Source organism: Pongo abelii, chromosome 8, assembly GCF_028885655.2.
Source record: "Pongo abelii isolate AG06213 chromosome 8, NHGRI_mPonAbe1-v2.0_pri, whole genome shotgun sequence".
Taxonomy (NCBI): domain Eukaryota; kingdom Metazoa; phylum Chordata; class Mammalia; order Primates; family Hominidae; genus Pongo; species Pongo abelii.
In genome coordinates this window covers 13,894,291-13,915,008 of record NC_071993.2, presented here as the reverse complement: position 1 = coordinate 13,915,008, position 20,718 = coordinate 13,894,291, and the positions used below count along the sequence as shown (strand labels likewise).

The following is a 20,718-nucleotide window of genomic DNA, read 5'->3' as shown; positions in this document are numbered from 1 at the left end:
GAAGGAGTGTCGAGTGTGTGTGCCATAGGTAGACATATAGGTGACATACGTACCATGTTTACTTTGGTTTTTTAAATTTTTAATTGTTGTGGGTACATAGTAGGTGTCTATATTTATGGGGTACATGAGATATTTTGATACAGGCGTGTAATGTGTAATAACCACATCAGGGCAAATGGGGTATCCACCCCCTCAAGCATTTATCCTTTGTGTTACAAACAATCCACTTCTACTCTTTTACTTATATTAAAATGTACAATTCAATCATTATTGACCACAGTTACCCTGTTGTGCTATCAAATACTAGGTCTTGTTCATTCTTTCTATTTTTTTGTACCCATTAACGATCCCCACCTCTCCCACCCTCAGTACCCTTCCCAGCCTCTGGTAACCATCCTTCTATTCTCTGTCTCCATGAGTTCAATGGTTTTCATTTTTAGCTCCCACAAATAAGTGAGAAAATATGAACTTTTTCTTTCTGTGCCTGGCCTATTTCATTTAACATCATGACCTCCCGTTCCTTCCTGGGGTGGCTTTTAGCGTTAAAATGAGGTGGAATTCGAGGCTCTTTACCTCACCAGGTGAACTATAGGACACAAAGACAATTTGTGTGCAGCCTCTGTGAACTGCTGAAACTGGCCTAAAGTCTGCAGTAGCTCCTCAGAAGAGAATGTTTGTAAGGCTGGCCCTCTGTCCAGTCAGAGTTGTAATGGTCTGCGTTGTAAACCAGCGTTGACAGCTCCTATTGGTAGAGAGTTTAGCCACAGAAATTGAGAAATTTGCTAGGCCAGCTGGCCATGAACCCTCGACCTGTGGGTAACTTAACCTTAGAGTTTGGTGTAGTTGATAAAGGGGCATCTATTCTGGTCTCTAAGATCACATCAGGAATCTAATATTTCACCTGTATAACTTTGCCCTTGCCCGAAGGGATTGGCTATGAACTCTTTATTTATTTATTATATATATATTATATATATATATTTTTTTTTGAGGTGGAGTCTTGCTCAGTCGCCCAGGCTGGAGTGCCGTGATGCGATCTCAGCTCACTGCAACCTCTGCCTCCTGGGTTCAAGTAATTCTCTTGCCTCAGCCTCCCAAGTAGCTGGGACTACTATGGGCATGTGACACCATACGCAGCTAATTTGGTTTTTTTGTGTGTTTTGTTTTGTTTTGTTTCAAAGTGAAACGGGGTTTCACCATGTTGTCCAGGCTGGTCTTGAACTCCAGGGCTCCAGTGATCCTCCTTCCTTGGCCTCCTAAAGTGCTGAGATTACAGGTGTGAGCCACCGCACCCAGCTGGCAATGCACTCTTTAGGGACATTCATCACATTTCAATTATACTCCGTCTAAAAGCACTAACCTCCCCCAGCAGTGATAACCAAAGAAACAGGACTGTGGCTGCCATCTGGAGATGGGCTGAAATATGCTTCTTTAGGCTGGAGGAGAAGTTGGTACCAGCATTTTTCTGAGTGGATTTTTAAGCTCATCTTCCATGGCCTATCACTGTGCTAGGCACATAGCCAATGCTCAGAAAATTATTTTCTAATTGGTTACTTTCCAAGGGAGCAAGGATTTGCATATTTCCTGAGAAATCACCGAGTTTTGTTGCCTGCACTGCACTGAGAACAAATCGTGACATAAAGGAAAAGACTTAAAATTTCTGCTTTATGGGTGTTCTTGGGAGGGTGCAGGTCTTGTCCAAATTGATCTGGGAGCCTCTGCTGGCCAGGCCTGGTGGCTCATACCTATAATCCCAGCACTTTGGGAGGCCAAGGCAGTTGGCTTGAGGCCAGGAGTTTGAGATCAGCCTGGGCAACATAGCAAGACCCCAACCCTACAAAAATATATATTTAACTAGCCAGGCATGGTGGCACACACTTGTAGTCCCAACTACTTGGGAAGCTGAGATGGAAGGATCACTTGAACCCACGAGTTTGAGGCTGAAGTGAGCTAGGATGACACTAGGGCATTCCAGCCTGGATGACAGAGACCTCATCTCTTAAAAAAAAAAAAAAAAAAAAAGGTAGTTTAAATAATCATCCTTGGGCCACATTTGCAGTTTAGGTCTAAATGCTATCACTCTTGTTGATATTGAAATAAACGGTCTTTATTCAATATCTTCAGCATGCTTTGCTAATGATCAGATGACATCATCTTATCTGTAGGTGGGAGAACCAAGCCAAAGTCCAGAATCACATTCTAGAGGAGAACGTAAATATCAGCCTCAGACTTACAGAGCTCTCATCCTTACCTCTTAGTTCGATTGATGCAGGTTTAGAGCATGCCCTTGTAGGACAGAGGGGGAATGAGAGAAGGACAGATAGGTACCTTCTTTTTCAACTTTCAAGAAACAAACTTACATGGATCTGTCATCTTGGCTGTGCCCATGACCTCTAAAAGAATGATTCCAGGCCAGGTGCAGTAGCTCACAGCTGTAATCCCAACACTTTGGGAGGCCAAGGCAAGAGGAATACTTGAGCCCAGGAGTTCAAGACCAGCCCGAGAAACATAGGGAGACCCCCATCTCTACAAAAAAATTAAAATTAGCTAAGCACGGTGGTGTGTGCCTGTGGTCCCAGCTACCCAGGAGGCTGAGGCAGGAGGATCACTTGAGCCCAGGAATTCAAGGCTGCAGTGAACTATGATGGTATCACTGTACTCCATCCTGGGCAACAGAGCAAGACCCTGTCTCAACAAAAATAAATAAATAAAAGTAAAAATTTTTAAAAATAGAAGTTAATAAAAGAGCGATTCCTTGAGATCCTGACATGGGCTGTCTGTGGTGGGGTGGACAGCATGAGAAATCCCAACGCGGCAGAGTTAGGGTTGCGACTGAGCATGAGTGGCATTCACCTCGTGGATCATTAGACAAACATGAAGTGACTTGATGCTGAAAAACTGGCAGAAGACTAAGAATGAGGAATTGTGCAAGATCGCATCAGGCTCATCCAGCACCACAGCCCTGGTTTGCCCCAGGGGCAAATTTGCGTAGTTATGATGAGTTGTGCAATGAGGCATAGAGCCACAAGAAGAGAGCAAGTTGGGCTAAATATGGGCATTGTGTCCCACTTTAATGATATACGGTGTATTAGTCAGAGGAACAGAACCGATAGGATATATATAGATGTACAGAAAGAGACTTCTTATGAGGAGTTGGCTCACAAGATCATGGGGGCTGAGAGATCCCACAGTCTGTTGTCTGCAAGCTGGTGACCCAGGAAAGCCAGTGGTGTCAGTCCACTGGCTGAGTCCAAAGACCTGAGAACCAGGGAGCCAGTGGTATAAGTCCCAGTCCAAGGACAAGAGAAGATGAAATGTGATGTCCCAGCTCAAAAAGCAAGGGACAAAAAGAAAGAAAGAAAAATGAAAAAAGGGGCAAGCTCCTCCATCCTCCATCTTTTGTTCTATTCAAGCCTTCCAGGGTTGGGTGATGTCCACCCACCCTGGGGAGGGTGGTCTATTGAGTCCACTGATTCAAATGCTGATCTCATCCAGAAACACCCTCGTAGACACATCCAGAAACTGTTTAATCTGGGCAACCTGGGGCCGGACACAGTGGCTCATGCCTGTAATCCCAGCACTTTGGGAGGCCGAGGCGGGTGGATCACTTGAGCCCAGGAGTTCTAGACCACCCTGGGCAACATGGTGAAACCCCATCTCTACTAAAAATACAAAAAGCTATCCGGTTGTTGTGATGGGCACCTGTAATCCCAGCTACTCAGGAAGCTGAGGCATGAGAATCACTCGAACCCAGGAGGCAGAGGTTGCAGTCGGCCTAGATGGTGTCACTGCACTCCAGCCTGGGTGACAGAGCAAGACCCTGTCTCAAAAATAAATAATCTGGGTAACCCTTGGCCTGTCAAGTTGACACATAAAATACACCACAGGCATGGTGACCAGTACACACACACACACACACACACACACAACCCTTCTCTTTTAAAACAAAATCTTCCATCTCTACTAAAAAATACAAAAAATTAGCCAGGTGTGGTGGCGGGTGCCTGTAGTCCCAGCTACTTGGGAGGCTGAGGCAGGAGAATGGCGTGAACCCAGGAGGCAGAGCTTGCAGTGAGCCAAAATCGCGCCACTGCACTCCAGCCTGGGCGACAAGGCAAGACTCTGTCTCAAAAAAAAAAAAAAAAAAAAAACTTAGTAAAGATTCCTATAAATGCTAAGATATACTAAAGAACAAAGGCAAAACTGTGGAGTTCAGATTATCTATAGATACTCATCAGCAGAAATAAATAATATAGAGTTAATACTTGTAGTGTGTTTTATAGTTTCCAAGTCACTTCTCCATTTATGCCTCACCAAACCCAGTAAAATAATTGGAAAGGAAATTGTTATCCCCATTTTACTGATAAGGAAAATCAGACTCAAGGTCAGGTGGTTCAGTCCACATCCCCAAGGCATTGGGGGGTTAGGACCAGAATATGGGACTTTCAGGGGACAGTAGAAATAATCTTAAGGAGAATGGCATGTCACTGTCATCTTTAGATGTTTTGTGGGTAAGAATAAACATGGTGATAACTGGTGAGAATTCGTTAGGAAAACCCTTGGTGGCTTTCCTAACCCTACAAGTGGTTCCGAGTGGACTTTGCAAAGATTGTCCTTGTCAAAATCTTCTCGACCTACCATATGGTTGTCAATTACATTTTCTCATGGAATTATCTCATTCGTCTTACACGAGAGTTGGAATTCCTGCAGTTCCGGACCATGGTGGGCTGCTTTTCATTAAGATTCTTGGTTAAATGTAAAGACCACAACCAAGTCCCTCTGAGCAAAGAGGCCCTGCGGCTCTCAGGACTCTTGGAGAACATCCGTAACACCTGCCATTTGGGGTTCCCACGGGGCCACTTGCTAGAAACACTTGGAGACCCTTAGATGGAGATCTTTCTGAGAATATTGTTAGCCATGGTGTTGCTGATAAATGACCTCAGGCCTCTTCCTTCGGCAGTTCAGTCACCTGGGATAGAACAACACGGCGTGGGAGGAAGTGGGGCAGCCTTTCCCACCCCTACTCAGAGCACGTACGCACACACACACACACACACACATACCTGCAGACGGTCACGGTTTGTCTTCCCATACCATTTCTCAAAAGATCAAAGGAAGCAGCATGCATTATTCAGTAGTAAGGAAAGCAGATGCCTAAAGTACACACCCAGTGGCCACAGTCACCAAAGAACCTTACCCTTCCTCCTGCCAGCATCACCCTGGGCTTCTCTAGAGTCTCAAAGTGAAGTTATTCCATGCCCACCAGACAGCCCAAGATTCCCAGGCAAGGTTCCAGCTCAGACCCTGCAGAAACCCCTCCTCCAATGGCTGCAAGAGCACTGGGGGCTTCACCACAGAGCCATGGTTTGCATAAGCGCAGAGGAATGTTACACCTCAGCCCCTGCATAAGGCAGATGGAAGCCACCCTCCGGCCTCTGGGAAGTGTCTTCTGCTCCTCCTCCTATGATCCCATTTTGTCCTTAGTTACAGTTACGCGGAAAGCCCAGAATCCCAGGAAAAAAATGGAATTTTTGCACACTCTGTGTGGTCTCCTTCAGTGTAGTTCCTCTGCTTGAGCAGAAACCCATGAAAGAAGCCACCTCTGGCCGGGCACGGAGGCTCACGCCTGTAATCCCAGCACTTTGGGAAGCCGAGGTGGGTGGATCACTTGAGGTCAGTAGTTTGAGACCAGCCTGGCCAACATGGTGAAACCCTGCTTCCACTAAAAATAAAAAAATTGGCCAGGCGTGGTGACGCACACCTGTAATCCTAGCTATTTGGGAGGCTGTGGCACAAGAATTGCTGGAACCCAGAAAGCGGAGGTTGCAGTGAGCCCGGGTTGCACCACTGCATTCCAGCCTGGGTGACACAGTGAGATCCTGTCTCAAAAAAAATAAATGAAAAGCCACCTCTGGACCACTGGAGAAGTCAGATAAGGAAAAGGGGGAGTCATTTTCTTAATGTTATATGGGAGCACATTTCTGCTAGGAAGACCCCTGAAAACATCTAATAACTCCCCTGTGTGGAACTTGGCTTTCAGGGGTGTTTTGTTTTGTTTCGTTTTGTTTTTTGAGATGGAGTCTCACTCTGTCACCAGGCTGGAGTGCAGTGGCGCTATCTCGGCTCACTGCAACCTCCGTCTCCAGGTTCAAGCGATTCTCCTGCCTCAGCCTCCTGAGTAGCTGGGACTACAGGTGCGCACCACCACACCCAGCTAATTTTTGTGTTTTTAGTAGAGACGGGGTTTCACCCTGTTGGCCAGGATGGTGTCAATCTCTTGACCTCATGATCTGCCCTCCTCGGCCTCCCAAAGTGCTGGGATTACAAGCTTAAACCACTGTGCCCGGCCAGCTTTCAGGTTTTGAAGTACCATGGGAAATTTTCAGAGTAAGCCGGAAGTCTAGAGCTCTGCTCCATCGCGGTAGAATCTTAAGGATAAAGCCACCTGGAAGGATGAGGTGTATAAGGGGGAAACAGTATCATGAACAAGTGACATCGGGGAATTGGGCAAAGACTCTCAGGATGTCTTCCCACCACCCTAGATTGGTTCTTATCCATACCCTTTTGGTCTTTGTGTTGAGTCCTATGAGAACATCCAATGAAATGATCCTTAAATTCAATGCATGTTAAATAGGTGAGGTCAGAAATAATAATGCAGCTCTTTCCATCAGATTTTGTAAGCATGTGCAATTCCTGGGGCGCTTGATTCTTTAATCATTTTCCCTCCCACTGGCCACATTTCAACTCTTCCTGTTTTTGATATCTTCACTGGGAGATAGATAGTCAAGGTCAGACTTTTCACCCGAAAAGTCACCACAGTTAAAGGTGCCAGTTCTCACTTAACCCGAGAACAACTATGGTGAGAGAGAAGTTGAATCAATCAGGTTAGATATTTGATGGTGCATTTTTGGTAGCTTTCCTGTGGATAACAGTTACGTTACAGTTGATGTTCACCAATGATCCTCTCCTGGGACCACATAATGCGCTGTGTAAAATAGAATAAAACACCTTCCTTCGTGTTACCCGCCTCCACGCAGGTATAGACATTTTCGTTTAGCAGATGAATCAAATAGCAAACTAAAAGCTATGTTCGCCCTTAAAAGTGTTATTTTCTGATGGTTGGTTTTGAGTTGCGCATCAGATAAGCCTCTCAGCAGTTGTTAAATATTAGCCCGCAGTCGACCATTGGCTGTAACATAGGTGTAAATGTTTGACAGAAAAGCACACATACAACAGCACACTAACAAGTGCACCCCAAGGCATTCAGGTGGGAATGGAAACGCATAGAGTGAGAGTAGAAACCATCTATTGTGGAAATCCTGGACAGTATTTCTGTGAAGCCATTTGTACACTGTTAAATGATTTACATTCTGATGGGACCTGCTAATCCCAGAACTGCCATTCCAAACATTCTTCCGCATCCCAGCATCGACAGCCTCTATCAATTCCAACCTCCGTAAAGCTCTTTCAGCTGGTTAAACGTAAGGAATTATTGTCCCCAATTCTTCCGTAGGCTCTCATGAGTTCTTTTAACCCGTATTTCTAAGGTGGTTCCAGGGCAAATATTAGTATCCAACTTTGAAATTCCCAGGCCCAAAGGAGCCTGAAAGATATCTCTCCTTCAAAAGATCCAGGTGTGCTTGAATGCATTGTTTTAAATTGCAGGAGCCAGTTCTGGACCTCTCAAAAAATAATTACAAAATCCATGAATCAGCCGGGTGTGGTGGCTCATGCCTGTAATTCCAGTACTTTGGGAGGCCGAGGTGGGTGGATCACCTGAGGTCAGAAGTTCGAAACCAGCCTGGCCAACATGGTGAAATCCCGTCTCTACTAAAAATGCAAAAAAATTAGCCAGGCATGGTGGCGGGCGCCTGTAATCTCAGCTACTTGGGAGACTGAGGCAGGAGAATTGCTGGAACCCGGGAGACAGAGGTTGCAGTGAGCCGAGATCACACCATTGCCCTCCAGCCTGGACGACAACAGTGAGACTCCGTCTCAAAAAAAAAAAATCCTTGAATCAGAGTCTGGCTTGTAATGCAAGCGAATAGAAACTCTTGCTAAGCAAACTCGGATTATAGATATTGTTCTGAGAATACATTGGCTGAAACTGAGTCTGTATTGATTTGGGTAGAAATGTAAGTCCTAAGGGAGGTCACACACTGGACGAGTAGTTGGGGGTCTGTTCCCGGCCCCTTAAGTGCCATTAAGGCCCTGTGGTTTTGCAAAGTCCCTTAATGTTTTTGGGTTCCATTCTTAGTAAAAGCACAGGGTCAGGCTGGCTGGTCTCTAAATCTCTTTTACCTCTAGCTCTCTGTCATCCAGTCAGCCACTATGGGATCTTGTGATACTAGGGAAAGAAAAATAAAAATGGATATTTGTGCTTAAGCTTGACACCAGACATAGGATATCAATTAAATTGTGTATTATTCTGGCATGCTGATGAACTCCAGGCTTCTCTTTGTCTTTAACATGGGAGCTATGTATAATGAGAGAGTGTTGTGCACTTAGAAGACTTAGAAGTTTATTAAGAAGGTAGGTCATGTCCTCATGGTTAGTGAGTTTGTTGTTGTTGGGTTTTGTTTGTTTGTTTGTTTGTTTATTTGAGGCAGCGTCTCTCTGTCACCAGGCTGGAGTGTAGTGGCATGATTACAGCTCACTGTAGCCTCAACCTCTGCAGGCTCAGGGGACCCTCCCATCTCAGCCTCCCAACTATCTGGGACTACAGGCGTGCACCACCACTCCAGGCCAATTTTTGTATTTTTAGTAGAGATGGGGTTTCGCCACGTCGGCCAGGCTGGTCTCGAACTCCTGGGCTTAAGTGATCCGTCCGCCTCGGCCTCCCAAAGTGCGTGAGCCATCATGCCCAGCTAGGTGTTTTTACCATACACACACACACGCGCACACACACACACACACACACGGAAATCTGTGGATGTGATAGATATGTTTATTACCTTCATTGTGATAATGATATCATGGGTGTATGCATCTGTCCAAACTCATCAAATTGTTTACATTAAACATATGCAGTTTTTTGAGGTGTTTTAGTTATACTTCAATAAAGCTGTTTTGGCCGGGTGCAGTGGCTCATGCCTGTAATCATCCCAACACTTTGGGAGGCCAAGGCAGGCAGGTCACCTGAGGCTAGGGGTTCCAGACCAGCCTGTCCAACCTGGTACCCCGTCTGTACTAAATACAAAAAAATTATCCGGTGTGGTGGTGCATGCCTGTAGTCCCAGCTACTCGGGAGGCTGAGGCAGGAGAATCACTTGTGCCTGGGAGGAGGAGGTTGCAGTGAGCCAGGATCGCACCACTGCACTCCAGCTTGGGTGACACAGCGAGACTCTGTCTCAGAGAAAGAAAAAAGCTGTTTTAAAAGATATGAACTATATACATTTTGAAATATGTATTTCAAAAATATAAATATATATAGAGAGAGAAAAGGAGTTTTTTCAAAAACCAAGGAGAGGTTCAAGTGCTTTGAAGACCACGTCCCTAGATCACAATTAAGTATTTGGGGGAAGAACTAATAGAAACATTGTTAAACTTACACTGTGTAACAGTGCTGACCAATAGAACTTTCTACAATGGTAGAAATGTTCTGTATCTGAGCTGACAACACGGTAGTCACTAGCGACACTGAACTATTAAGCACATGAAAGAAATGTGGCTAGTACAACCGAGGAACTATATTTTTACATTTTATTTAATTTTAAGGAGTCACAATCCCACTATAACATTCCTTTCAAAAAAAACCTTTCAATAAAGCCTTTCTTTCAATAAAGTTCTGAAGTTTAGTTTTTAAAGAAAATGCATTTTGTTGTCAAGCATCCCTATTCCAGTGATTAATAACATTAATAAACAGGTTTGTAAAATGCTGGGGCCTAGTCTGCCTCTTAATTTCTCGAAAGATTGTCGGGTAGGCCCAGGCCCCCTAGTCCATCCCAGCTAAGAGCAGTAAAAAGGATGTTGGAAGTGTTTAGGACTGAATAATTCAGGGCCTGGTCTCAGAGACTCAAAATGTCCTATGAATATTGGAGATTCTGAGCAATTCCTCAGAAAAGGAGGCTTTTTTTTTTCTTTTTGAGCCAGGGTCTCGCCCCATTACCCAGGCTGGAGTGCAGTGGTACTATCACAGCTCACTACAACCTCAGCCTCCCAGGCTAACCTCAACCTCCCACCTCAGCCTCCAAAACAGCTGAGTCTACAGACATGCACCACCCTGCCCGGCTAATTTTTTAATTTTCTGTAGAGACGGCATCTCATTATGTTGCCCAGGCTGGTCTCAAACTCCTGGGCTCGAGTAATCCTCCCAAAGAAGAGCTGTCATTTAAAATAAAAGAAAAAAGTGGTGGTTAAATACCAAACTTGTCTTCCTTTGTTGCTTTTTCCTTTCAGGAGCTTATCGACGTCGACAGCGAAGTGGTGTTTGAATTAGCTTCCTATATTTTACAGGTAAGTTGTTTTTCTCCTCTACTTTATGTCCCACGGCCATACACAGAAGAAAGGAAATAAGACTTACCGGGCATAGCCAGTAGCTGTATCTACTCACTATTTGTCGTCTTACCTTTTTTTAGCCACAAGCTGCATAGAGCTATTAGAGACACTGACGGAAACCATAACAATGAACAGGGGCTTGTAGTATTTCAAAATGTTAAGACAGCAAATCCCTGTAAAGCGAAGTTGTGTGTTTAACCTGAGCCTGGGAGAAACAGATCATTTACTGACCCCATTTTCTCTGGGTTTGGTACCTCCACCCCAGAGAAAGCCAAGTGAATAGCTAGAGTTAGTGGCCAAAAAATCATGTTCTGCCCCCTAGAAAGACAAGGTAAAGCCCTTTAGGTTATGCAAAAATAAAAAAATAAAAAAAGGTTTTATAGAATATTAGCTTAATAGTGGCAATATAAGTTAAAATGATATCATTTCTTTATTCCTTCAATAAGTATTTATTGAGCAACTACTATGTTCAAGGCATTATACTGGATTCACTAAAGTTTCTCTGGTCCCTACCTCCAGAGTCTTCAGTATAATTGGGAACTAGCATAAAATACAAACCAAAACAAAAAGTGACCCTAGAAATCGACAGTTCTATCCAGATACATGTTCATATTTAGAATCTTTAAACTAGAACATGTCAGACCCAGACTTAGAGGTGGAGATGTGCATTTTGTCATTATGAATCACTTTCTTTGCATATAACTTTCTGGAGTTTAATTTCATATCTCATATTCAAATGGCAAAGGTATGCGTTCAGTTTTAATTGTATTCCTGCAGCAAATAGGATGATAGCTGCAGGAAGCTGAACTCATCTCATTCAGTAGAGAAACTCTCATGATTATAGAATGTACTTTAGAATCTCTAACATTGGCTTAGTGTATTTTGCTGATGTTGAATTTTTTCTTCTACAGGAGGCAAAGGGAGATTTTTCTAGGTGAGTTTACAATTTTGTTGTTGTTGTTGTTTAAAATGTAAGCCCTTGCTTCTCTATTAAAAGAAACTATTCAGGATGTCCTTTTTAGGTGGACAATTTATTCATGTTATATGTTAATGATGAGATCTAACTCTCAACTTGTCCACTGAAACAGATAGATCAGGTGGAGAAAATACAGTAATAGCAAGGGGGATATTCTCCACTACATGCAAAGCCCAGAGATTACTGGAAAGCTGACATTAGGGCCCAGCGTCACACATGCCCATTGTCCTGAGGTTGGGCAGGCTGCTCAAATGTCTCATAGAGGCTGGAATCACCACTGTGGTGTAAATATGGTTGCAGATAACCCCTCAGTCCTGACAAGTATGTGGACATCTTTTTTTCTCTCAATGTGTCCCTGCCCCTCAAGGGACAAAATACTGTCTTACAGGGAAATTTCATTCATGAAAATGTTACAACATAAAAATACCCCACCTCTGCTTTCCTTCTGTCTCAGGATATTGTGTTGGAGAAAACATAAACAGACAACTACTGGGAATCTGTGAATGGTGTTAATAACCCTGTAAAACTGCAAACTTGTCATTTATTTCATTCATCACCGTGTGTTGATCAGTATGGCTGAAATTGCCCTGAAATCTCTTGTGATCATCACCAGACCCTGCACAGAGCAGAGGGTGTAGCCAGCCACTAGCAGGACTATCTGCTCAAAGATAGACGTTATTCCTGGGATTCTGTTTGATCAAGCTCCTCTGATAAAAAAAAAAAAAAAAAAAGGCCAGGGTAGCCCATTCTGGAGAATCAAGGTTTAGAGGCAAAAAGAGTGAACCACATGAACAGGAAAGGAAAGCATCAAGGCATAAGGTTCTGGCCCATCAACAGGAAATTAGCAAATTGGTATTAAAAAGAAACACAGATCGTACCTCTGCTCCATCTAAAAACCTGTCTGTGTCCCCATGCTTTGAGGGATTTCATCTGTAAATGCAGCAAAAACTGCTTCTGTTGGTGGCCACCTGTAGTTGACTGTCTTTGTCACTGGTTTTTCAGGTCTCTACTGCTTTCTCCTTGCTCTCCGTGTACATTTCTCACGCTTTCTTTTTTACTATTATTATTTTTTAATTTTTTTCAGAGACAAGGTCTCCTTCTGTTACCCAGGCTGGAGTACAGTGGTGCAGTCATGTCTCACTGTAACCTCCAACCCCTGGGCTCAAGTGATCCTCCTGCCTCAGCCTCCCAAGTTGCTGGGACTACAGGCATGAGTCACTGCACCGGGCTAATTATTTTATTTTATTTTTTGTAGAGATGAGCTCTCACTATGTTGACTGTTCTCAGTCAGACAGCTCAGCAAAAGCAAAAAATTATTTTACAATCTAAAACAAGGATCAGCAAGCTTTTTTTGTTAAGGGCCAGATTGTCAGTATCTTGAGTTTTGCACGCAGTACGATCCCTGTCGCAATTACACAACTCTTCCTAAGTGCAAAAGCAGCCCCATAGGATAAGTAAATGGATGAACCTGATTGTGTTCCAATAAAACTTTATTTATGGATACAGAAATTTGAATTTCATATAAATGTTCATGTATCACAAAATATTCTTGTTCTTTTGATTTCTTTTTCCAGTCAGTTAAAAGTGTAAAAGCCATCCTTAGTTCATGGATAATACATAAACAAGCAGAGGACTGGATTTGTCCAGGGGGTTGTAGTTGCTGACTCTGATCTCAAATGCCATCTCTTCAGCTCTGTTTGAATATTTGCATAAAGAGACCTCCAGGCCCCTTTTATTTAAGTTTTCCAAGTTTTTGGTATAAAGCAGTGGTAGTCAAATTTTTAAATAGATAATGACTGTAACTAGCTTTGGCTGGAGACCTTGAACTTTGTAGGTGGCCAGTAACCATTTACTGAATTTGCTAAACATAATGTTTTCAGGTTATAGAAACTAAATCTTGTTACAATTTTTATTTGTCACTTTTTTATGACATTAATTTGGCCTTGGAATTTGGGGTTTTGATAAGTGCCAGTCCATATCCACTTACAAAGATTTCTGAAGTCCATGAAAAAATGATTTAAAAACCACAAATCCAGTGGATTCCAGTGTCTAGTCTACTTACTCACATTTTTCCCTCCACATTTCTTTCGCCAGCTCTGAACTCTGCTGTAAATATTATTTATTTTGAGAGTACCCTGACAGAATGGAATGTGAACTGGGAATAGCATGATCTGGCCCCACGGATCATGGGAACGTGTGGCCACATGGATTGCCAGGGAGAAGGAAGTGCAGGCTTGGCCTCCACAGTAATTCATGGCCCCCTAATGAGCTTCTGGAATGCCAGCTTGTTGGCTGAATTCAAAGAAACAAAGGATCCAGGTTGTGCTCCATTTGTCAAAGTGCTACTGCTACCTAGCAGTTTGTTTGTAAGCACAGCTGTCTGGGAAGAGAAATCACTGTCAGGAGAGGGGAGAGGTCAGACACCTTATCCAAAAGGTCAGTTTATCTCACAGCCTAAAACCTACACCATGGACGGTGGGGGTGATCCGTTACATGGGAGTCTCTGATAAACACCATTTTTCTGTAGCAGGCCCATGCTAGTAAAGCCATCTTCAGAGGTCCAGAGAAACTAGTACACTTGAGTGGCCTAAAATTTTGGAGTAAGAGAAGTAATTCTAAATTCCTTCCCATCTGCTTCTGGGAAGATACCCAACACGTCGAAATTGACCACATTCGGTTCAGTGGCTAAACGTTAGGTATTTTAGATGTCCCATTCTCATAACTTATGTAATTTATATAAATAAATTTATTTATTATTTATTATAGAAAGTTGTTTTTGCTATTGATGCAGGATTTTTTGCTCCTTAGTTCAACTAAAATCCAGCTTCTTGTCTCACGACCAGGAAAAATTAGGCACATGGACACATTGAAGGGAGAGGAGAGTGGATTATTAAGCGAAAAGAAGGCTCTCAGCAAAAAAAGAGAGGGTCCTGCCAACAGGCTCCCACCTCACAGATTGAACATCAGTCTCCTCCCCTGCATAAGGCATGAATTCTTGCTGGTTCCACCCCCTTCTCCCAGTGCGCATGTGGGCCCCGGTCCCTTGCAGGCACGCCCGGGCAAGACCCTGTGCAGGTTTCCTTATCTGCATCTGCATGCCTTCTGCATCTATCACTATTATTAAATGCATGACTATATAATCTCAGTTTTATTTAAAGGAATGGCTTTGACTTCCATACTGTAGATATGTTTTCCTGAACAACATTAATAAAATACCAGCTTAGAACACACAGAACCCTAGAGAAGGCTTTTCTAGATGTAACACAGGGTCCAGGGCTGAACTCTAAGATCTTCTAAAATCTAGAGGATCCAATAACCTTTTAAATGAATGGCCACCCACAAAAGATAAAGTAACTCTCTTTCACAGCCTGAGAGGTCCTGAACCTATAACTTCCCAAAAGGCTATTTTCTTCAGGATACTATTATCCTAGATATTTACATTTCAGGGACTATATCCAAATTACATTTATGTGGAATGAGTATTAATGCATAAGTTATGGGAGCAGTTTCCTTGAGGTACAAGAGAAAAGGGGATTGCTTTTACAAAGGAGAAGTCAAGGGCTGGGTGCGGTGGCTCATGCCTGTAATCCCAGCACTTTGGGAGGCCAAGGCAGGTGAATCACCTAAGGTCGGGAGTTCAAGACCAGCCTGGCCAACATGGTGAAACCCTGTCTCTACTAAAAATACAAAAATTAGCCAGGCGTGGTGGCATGCACCTGTAATCCCAGCTACTCGGGAGGCTGAGGCAGGAGAATTGCTTGAACCTGGTAGGCAGAGGTTGCAGTGAGCTGAGATCGTGCCATTACACTCCAGCCTGGGTGACAAGAGCAAAACTCCCTCTCAAATAAAAAAAAAGACGAAGTCAAAAGTGCTGATACACCTTAGTGGAAAGAGAACTATATAAAGACAGCTGTGAACCATAGCTACTCTTTCTCATGAAACTCACTTGCTCTTCCGTTTCTTCTTTTGGGCTCTCTGTTTTGCTCAGCAGATGCCTGAAGGCTTATTCTTACATAACTCTCTTTTCTTTCCCATTAACAAAATAGCTCACTTCCTTGTCTTATTGGACTTTACACTGAAATGTCAGGTTTAGCGTGCTGAGAGAAAATGACTGTAATCTAGATAGATAATTAGTATCGCCTGCCATAGAAGAGATACAGACCACACATGTTCATATTGTACCAAATGGAGGACAAATTTGTACAATACCTCTAAAGGTTTAGGAAATAGTCTTATCTAAAAATAACATTTTTTCACTTTTATTGTTTTCCTTAGCACAGCATGTAGTAATCTCATTTCATTTCCTGATGTATATACATGTAAAACAAAAAACCTCATGTCTGTCGACAATCAGGAAGTCAGTAGACTTGGCATTTCTGTTTAAAAACAGTTCAGTAGCCTCCAAGCTGTTAACAAAGGCAGCTGTGGGCCAAATATTTGGAAGACAAGAACCGATGCAGTTTAAAAACAAAAAATTGTCTTTCAATAATCGCTGTTGACCATTGGCCAACTAACTAACAGACATTATCTATGATTCTTACATACTTTATTCATTGTAAACACTGCAGGGTTTTGAGAATGGAGCACTGATGTTTTCTATTTCAAAGCTTTTTAAAAAAACTCTTGGGTTATGATAGAAAAACTAATATTCTCTTCCTTAAAAAGTTCAGTGCAGAGAATACCTCATTTAATCGACTGATAGGACATCCAATTTTCTAGTTATATTCTAATTTAATTTAACAGAAGTCTCATTGCAACACTGTACTAAGGGAGATATCACATACAAAAACTTGATTTTTTGGTTTTTGTCTATAAGGGACCTTAACTGAAAACCTTATCAGCCAATCTCCTTACCCTGATTTTGAGAATCACTTCACCTCTGCCAGCCCTTCTGATCTTTCTAAAAATGTGCCGCAAATTTTCTTAAAATAATAACTTTAAGCAAAGCACGGTGGCTCACGTCTTTAATCCCAGCACTTTGGGAGGCCGAGGCGGATGGATTGCTTGATCCCAGGAGTTCAAGACCAGCCAGGGCAGCATGACAAAACCCCGTCTCCACTAAAAATCCAAAAACAATTAGTCAGGCATGGTGGTGTGTGCCTGTAGTCCCAGCTACTTGGGAGGCTGAGGTGGGAGGATTGCTTGATCCCAGGAGGCAGAGGCTGCCGCTGGCAGTGAGCCGAGATTGTACCACTGCACTCCAGCCTGAGTAACAGAGCGAGACCCTGTCTCAAAAAATAAAATAAAAAATAACATTTAGCATTTTGCAATATTGAAGTGCTTTTAAAATGCTTTGCGCTAAACAATGCAAATCACAAATGCCAAAATCACACTACCTTTGAAACAAAGAATCGTCCATACATTAACAGAGACAAGTAAAAAACATCTGTTCTATAGAATTTTTTGTTAACAAGATTTATTGAAACCAGATCAGTAAAGCTGTGTTACTGTGGACCCTCTTCTGGGACCTGGAAATATTTTTGTTTCTGAGGACTGGATATACTGATGCTAATCACTAAAACAGGATTCTCCCAGCATGAGATTTATTAAGACCAGAAAGCAAACAGCACCTGGAAAGACAGATAGTAAGGAAATTCCTGTAAAGATTCTTTACAGGATTCTGTTCAGCAGAACCCATCACATGCTTAAGAGGCGATGGAAGGGACCCTGTGTCTACAGGCTCACCATTCCAAATAAACACAGCCACCAAAGGAAAAGAACTCAGGTTTTGATTGAATACTTGGGGGCCAGTTTATATGACGTCTGTACGAGATGAAATGCCAGTCCAAGTGAGAGAATATCAGCTTACCAGAGCTTAGTGAGTGGTGGCTAAGAAATCTTAGTGTATACCTGCGGTGTCAATCTGCAAGTTACTAATTCTGTTTCTTTAAAACAAAAAATGAAAAACAGCTTGCTTTTAGAAATAGAACAATGCATCACCCAATCAATGGAAACAAATAGTAGCAGTCCCTCATTAGCAAGGAAAATTGATTTTCACCTCCATTTTAGAAGAGGAGTTGGAATATTTATTTGTGCTGAAAAATTCCCATTAACTTCCACAAACCACATGTTATTAGGTGCCCAGGAGAGCAGTTAGAGGCAAAAATGTAAAGACCTTTTAGTATTTTATCTTCTATAAACCATGGGATGGTGTGCTCACTAGTGTGGAAAGAAATTTTTATGACCCAAAAAGAGTGCCTTCTTGGTTTTTTCTTTCTTTCTTTGAAATCTGTTCTGCCTTTATAAAGAGCCCTGTGTGAATTAATATAAACTGAACTCAACTTACTGGTATCCGAAAATTCCAGGTTTGTAAGTCTTTTTTGCCAAGCCAGAGGGTGCCTTTTGGGAAGTCATAGGTTAAAGGAAGAGCTTTAGATGATCAACAGGAAAAGAACACGAAGAACTAATTTTCTTCTAAAAGACTTTTTTTTAGTAATATAAACATTTATATCGATTGCGATCTTTAAAAAGATGACAAAGTCATTTCCTTGCCAGCTACAACATGGAGACTTGATTAATCTAAAGCAGCAGTCTGTAAATCACAATTCCTAGTATACCAATATCATTTCCTTGCCCTTACATAAGTAGTTTTACTACTACAGCTCTAGCTCTAGCTCTAGCAAGCTCGGTTTTAAATCATTATTAGATCATTTGGGGCATATTTCCCTACAATTTTTAAATTGGCCACTTGAAAATAAACAGCTAGCATGATCGTATGGTACGAGAAATAGACTTGCTGATACTTTTAGATAATTACTGAAAAAATACTCAGTTATGTCTGGAATAGTTAACATTTGGAATATAACTTATGTAACTTAACAGTAACTTTAATATCTACCTAAACTTGCAAATTTCCCTATTGGAAACATCCTAGAAAAAAAAAGTTAATCTGTTAAACTTGAAACACACCTAACAGCCCAAAGAAAAGTTTTTGTGGGGAGAATTGAAATTAATATAATTCTCATATACTATTTATATACTGTTTTACACACACACACACACACACACACACGCACGCACGCACACACGAAAGAATTGTGTGTGGCATTTTCCCATGATTTAAAAATGACTTTAAGGGCTGTGAGTAATTGAAGAGCAGATGGAATCTTTCACACCAGCAAGAGCTTTTGAAAGGAACAGAATCTGTGAAAATTTGAAGCAAAATGTTCAAGCGGAAAAGTTATAAATTGTTACAGAAAGCTTTGTTTTGTGCACAAAAGTCTATTTGATTGAGTTTTCAAGTGTGTAATTCACATTTTCAAAGCATAAAAAAGTATTTGGATAGGGATAGGGTAGTTTTTTTTTTTTTTGCAGGATGATATTCTTCAAATTCTATGTGAATTGCTTAGAAGCCAAGCAAGGAGGAAATTTTGTATTATGGCAGCTTACTTCTTTTGTTAAGCATTTATTTAACATATTAAAATATCATATTTTGAGTTATACCTGTGAACAGCAAAACGTTTCATGGCTATGGTACTGTGTCAGTTTTTCAGAGTGGAAATTTTGAAACTAAAGGGTGATACTTAGAAATATAGAAAATTAATCAATCGTTTCTTCTTGGGCTTTTTGAGAAAATTATTTGCCTGAAATTATAGACTTATGAAACAATTTTTAAATTTGTTTTTAATTTTACATGTTTACACCTAACATAAATTAGAAAGTCATAAAACTTTCATTTCACCCCAGAAAACCAGACAGTAATCAAGGAAGAAATCCTTACTTATATAACTTAACAATTAGCAACAGAAATAAAGGCAGTGCCAGGCACAGTGGCTCACGCCTATAAACCCAGCACTTTGGGAGGCCAAGGCAGGAGGATTGCTTGAGCCCAGGAGTTCAAGATGAGCATAGGCAACATAGTGAGACCTCATCTCTACAAAATATTTAAAAAATTAACCAGGTGCAGTGATAAGCACCTGTAGTCCCAGCTGCTTGGAGGCTAAGGCAGGTGGTTCACTTGAGCCTGGGAGGTGGAGGCTGCAGTGAGCCGTCATCTCAAAACTGCACTGTAGCCTGGGCAACAAAGCGAGACCCTGTCTCAAAAAAAAAAAAATAGAAAAGTACATATTTCATAAATGTGTTTGCAATGTTGCCCCCCACAAACAGTTCGTAAATTCATGTGACATATCTATGATACATGCCCAGAATTCAGAATCGCATGCTGGAAAAACCTCCTGGGGCCTCCAGGTGATTCCCTTTGTCTGCGAATGATCACGCACTATGGCAGAAGTTTCTCAGACAGATGGGACCCAAACCGATGGTGGAAGACCCCTGCAACATTTCTTTCCTACACACCTGGGGAAAAAAGCATGTGATTGGGCGGAGATAGGCAGGTGCTCTCTTTTCTTTGTTGTAACCTCAACTTCACCTTGGTTTACCAAAAAAAGGAGAAGGAAGGAAGGAAAGGGAAATGAAAGATTGTTTCCTGCATGATTTCTTAAAGATCAGCAAAGAATGAAAATCTATAACTTCTCTCATTAATCTGTCTCAGTTTTCTAGGTCCATTGTATGATCGAATAAAGGAACACAGAGCCACGTATGCGCATCTAGAACTTTAGGGTCTCAATGTTTACGAATTCAGAACTTGGCAGGATTTAGGCAGGTAATTCAGGGCTTGTACCACACCCTGGGCAGGGCCTAGGGCAGCACCTGGAATTAAACACATCAACACCTCCCGCACAAAACATGGATATGCCCAGCAAGTGGGCGCAAATAGAAAGGTCCATCATTGCCTCATGCAAAAAGATGAAGTTTGCAGCCAGATGGGTTAAGAAATGTTTCTTAGAGCTTTTTGAATTTTGGAATTGTGATAACGGATTAAGGACCTGCAGTACTCTACTTATGAAATATCCCACCCCTGAGAACTTGACCTTCATGATCTGCTCATAAAATATGGAGGAGTTAGGCCAATGCTAGCATTATCTTACTGTTTCTGAATTGCAGGCTATTCCTTTCTGTTACGATGGTATCACATTCTGGGTTTTGTGCTCTGCTGTTTTTGTACCAGTGCAGACAGAAACAACCGGTTTTAGGAAGAATTCTTTCACGCTAAGTCTATTCTATTCGCCCCAAGTTTCTCCCACAAATTACATACATCTCGTTTGACCCAAGGGGACTTTCTTGAAAAAGTTATTTCCAAGTTTTTTAAAGAAAAACAAACACATTGTGGATTTTGCTCAACCTTCCCTCTCAGGTTTAATTTTTGCTCCCTTCACTTTGTGGCATCTTGGTTAAATTTGTTGTTG

The 20,718-nt window shown here is 42.0% G+C and overlaps 1 protein-coding gene across 18 annotated transcripts in view; it reads left to right on the top strand.

Annotated features, from left to right (window-relative positions):
- The window catches only part of FRMD4A (FERM domain containing 4A), a 696,296-nt gene that overhangs the window by 558,432 nt on the left and 117,146 nt on the right, over positions 1-20,718 (top strand). For all 18 annotated transcript variants that reach the window (XM_024254325.3, XM_063727246.1, XM_063727245.1 and 15 more), the window contains 2 exons: positions 10,399-10,455; positions 11,409-11,431. In XM_024254325.3, the coding sequence (XP_024110093.2) occupies positions 10,399-10,455; positions 11,409-11,431 (80 nt within the window). The remainder of the gene's footprint in view (positions 1-10,398; positions 10,456-11,408; positions 11,432-20,718) is intronic.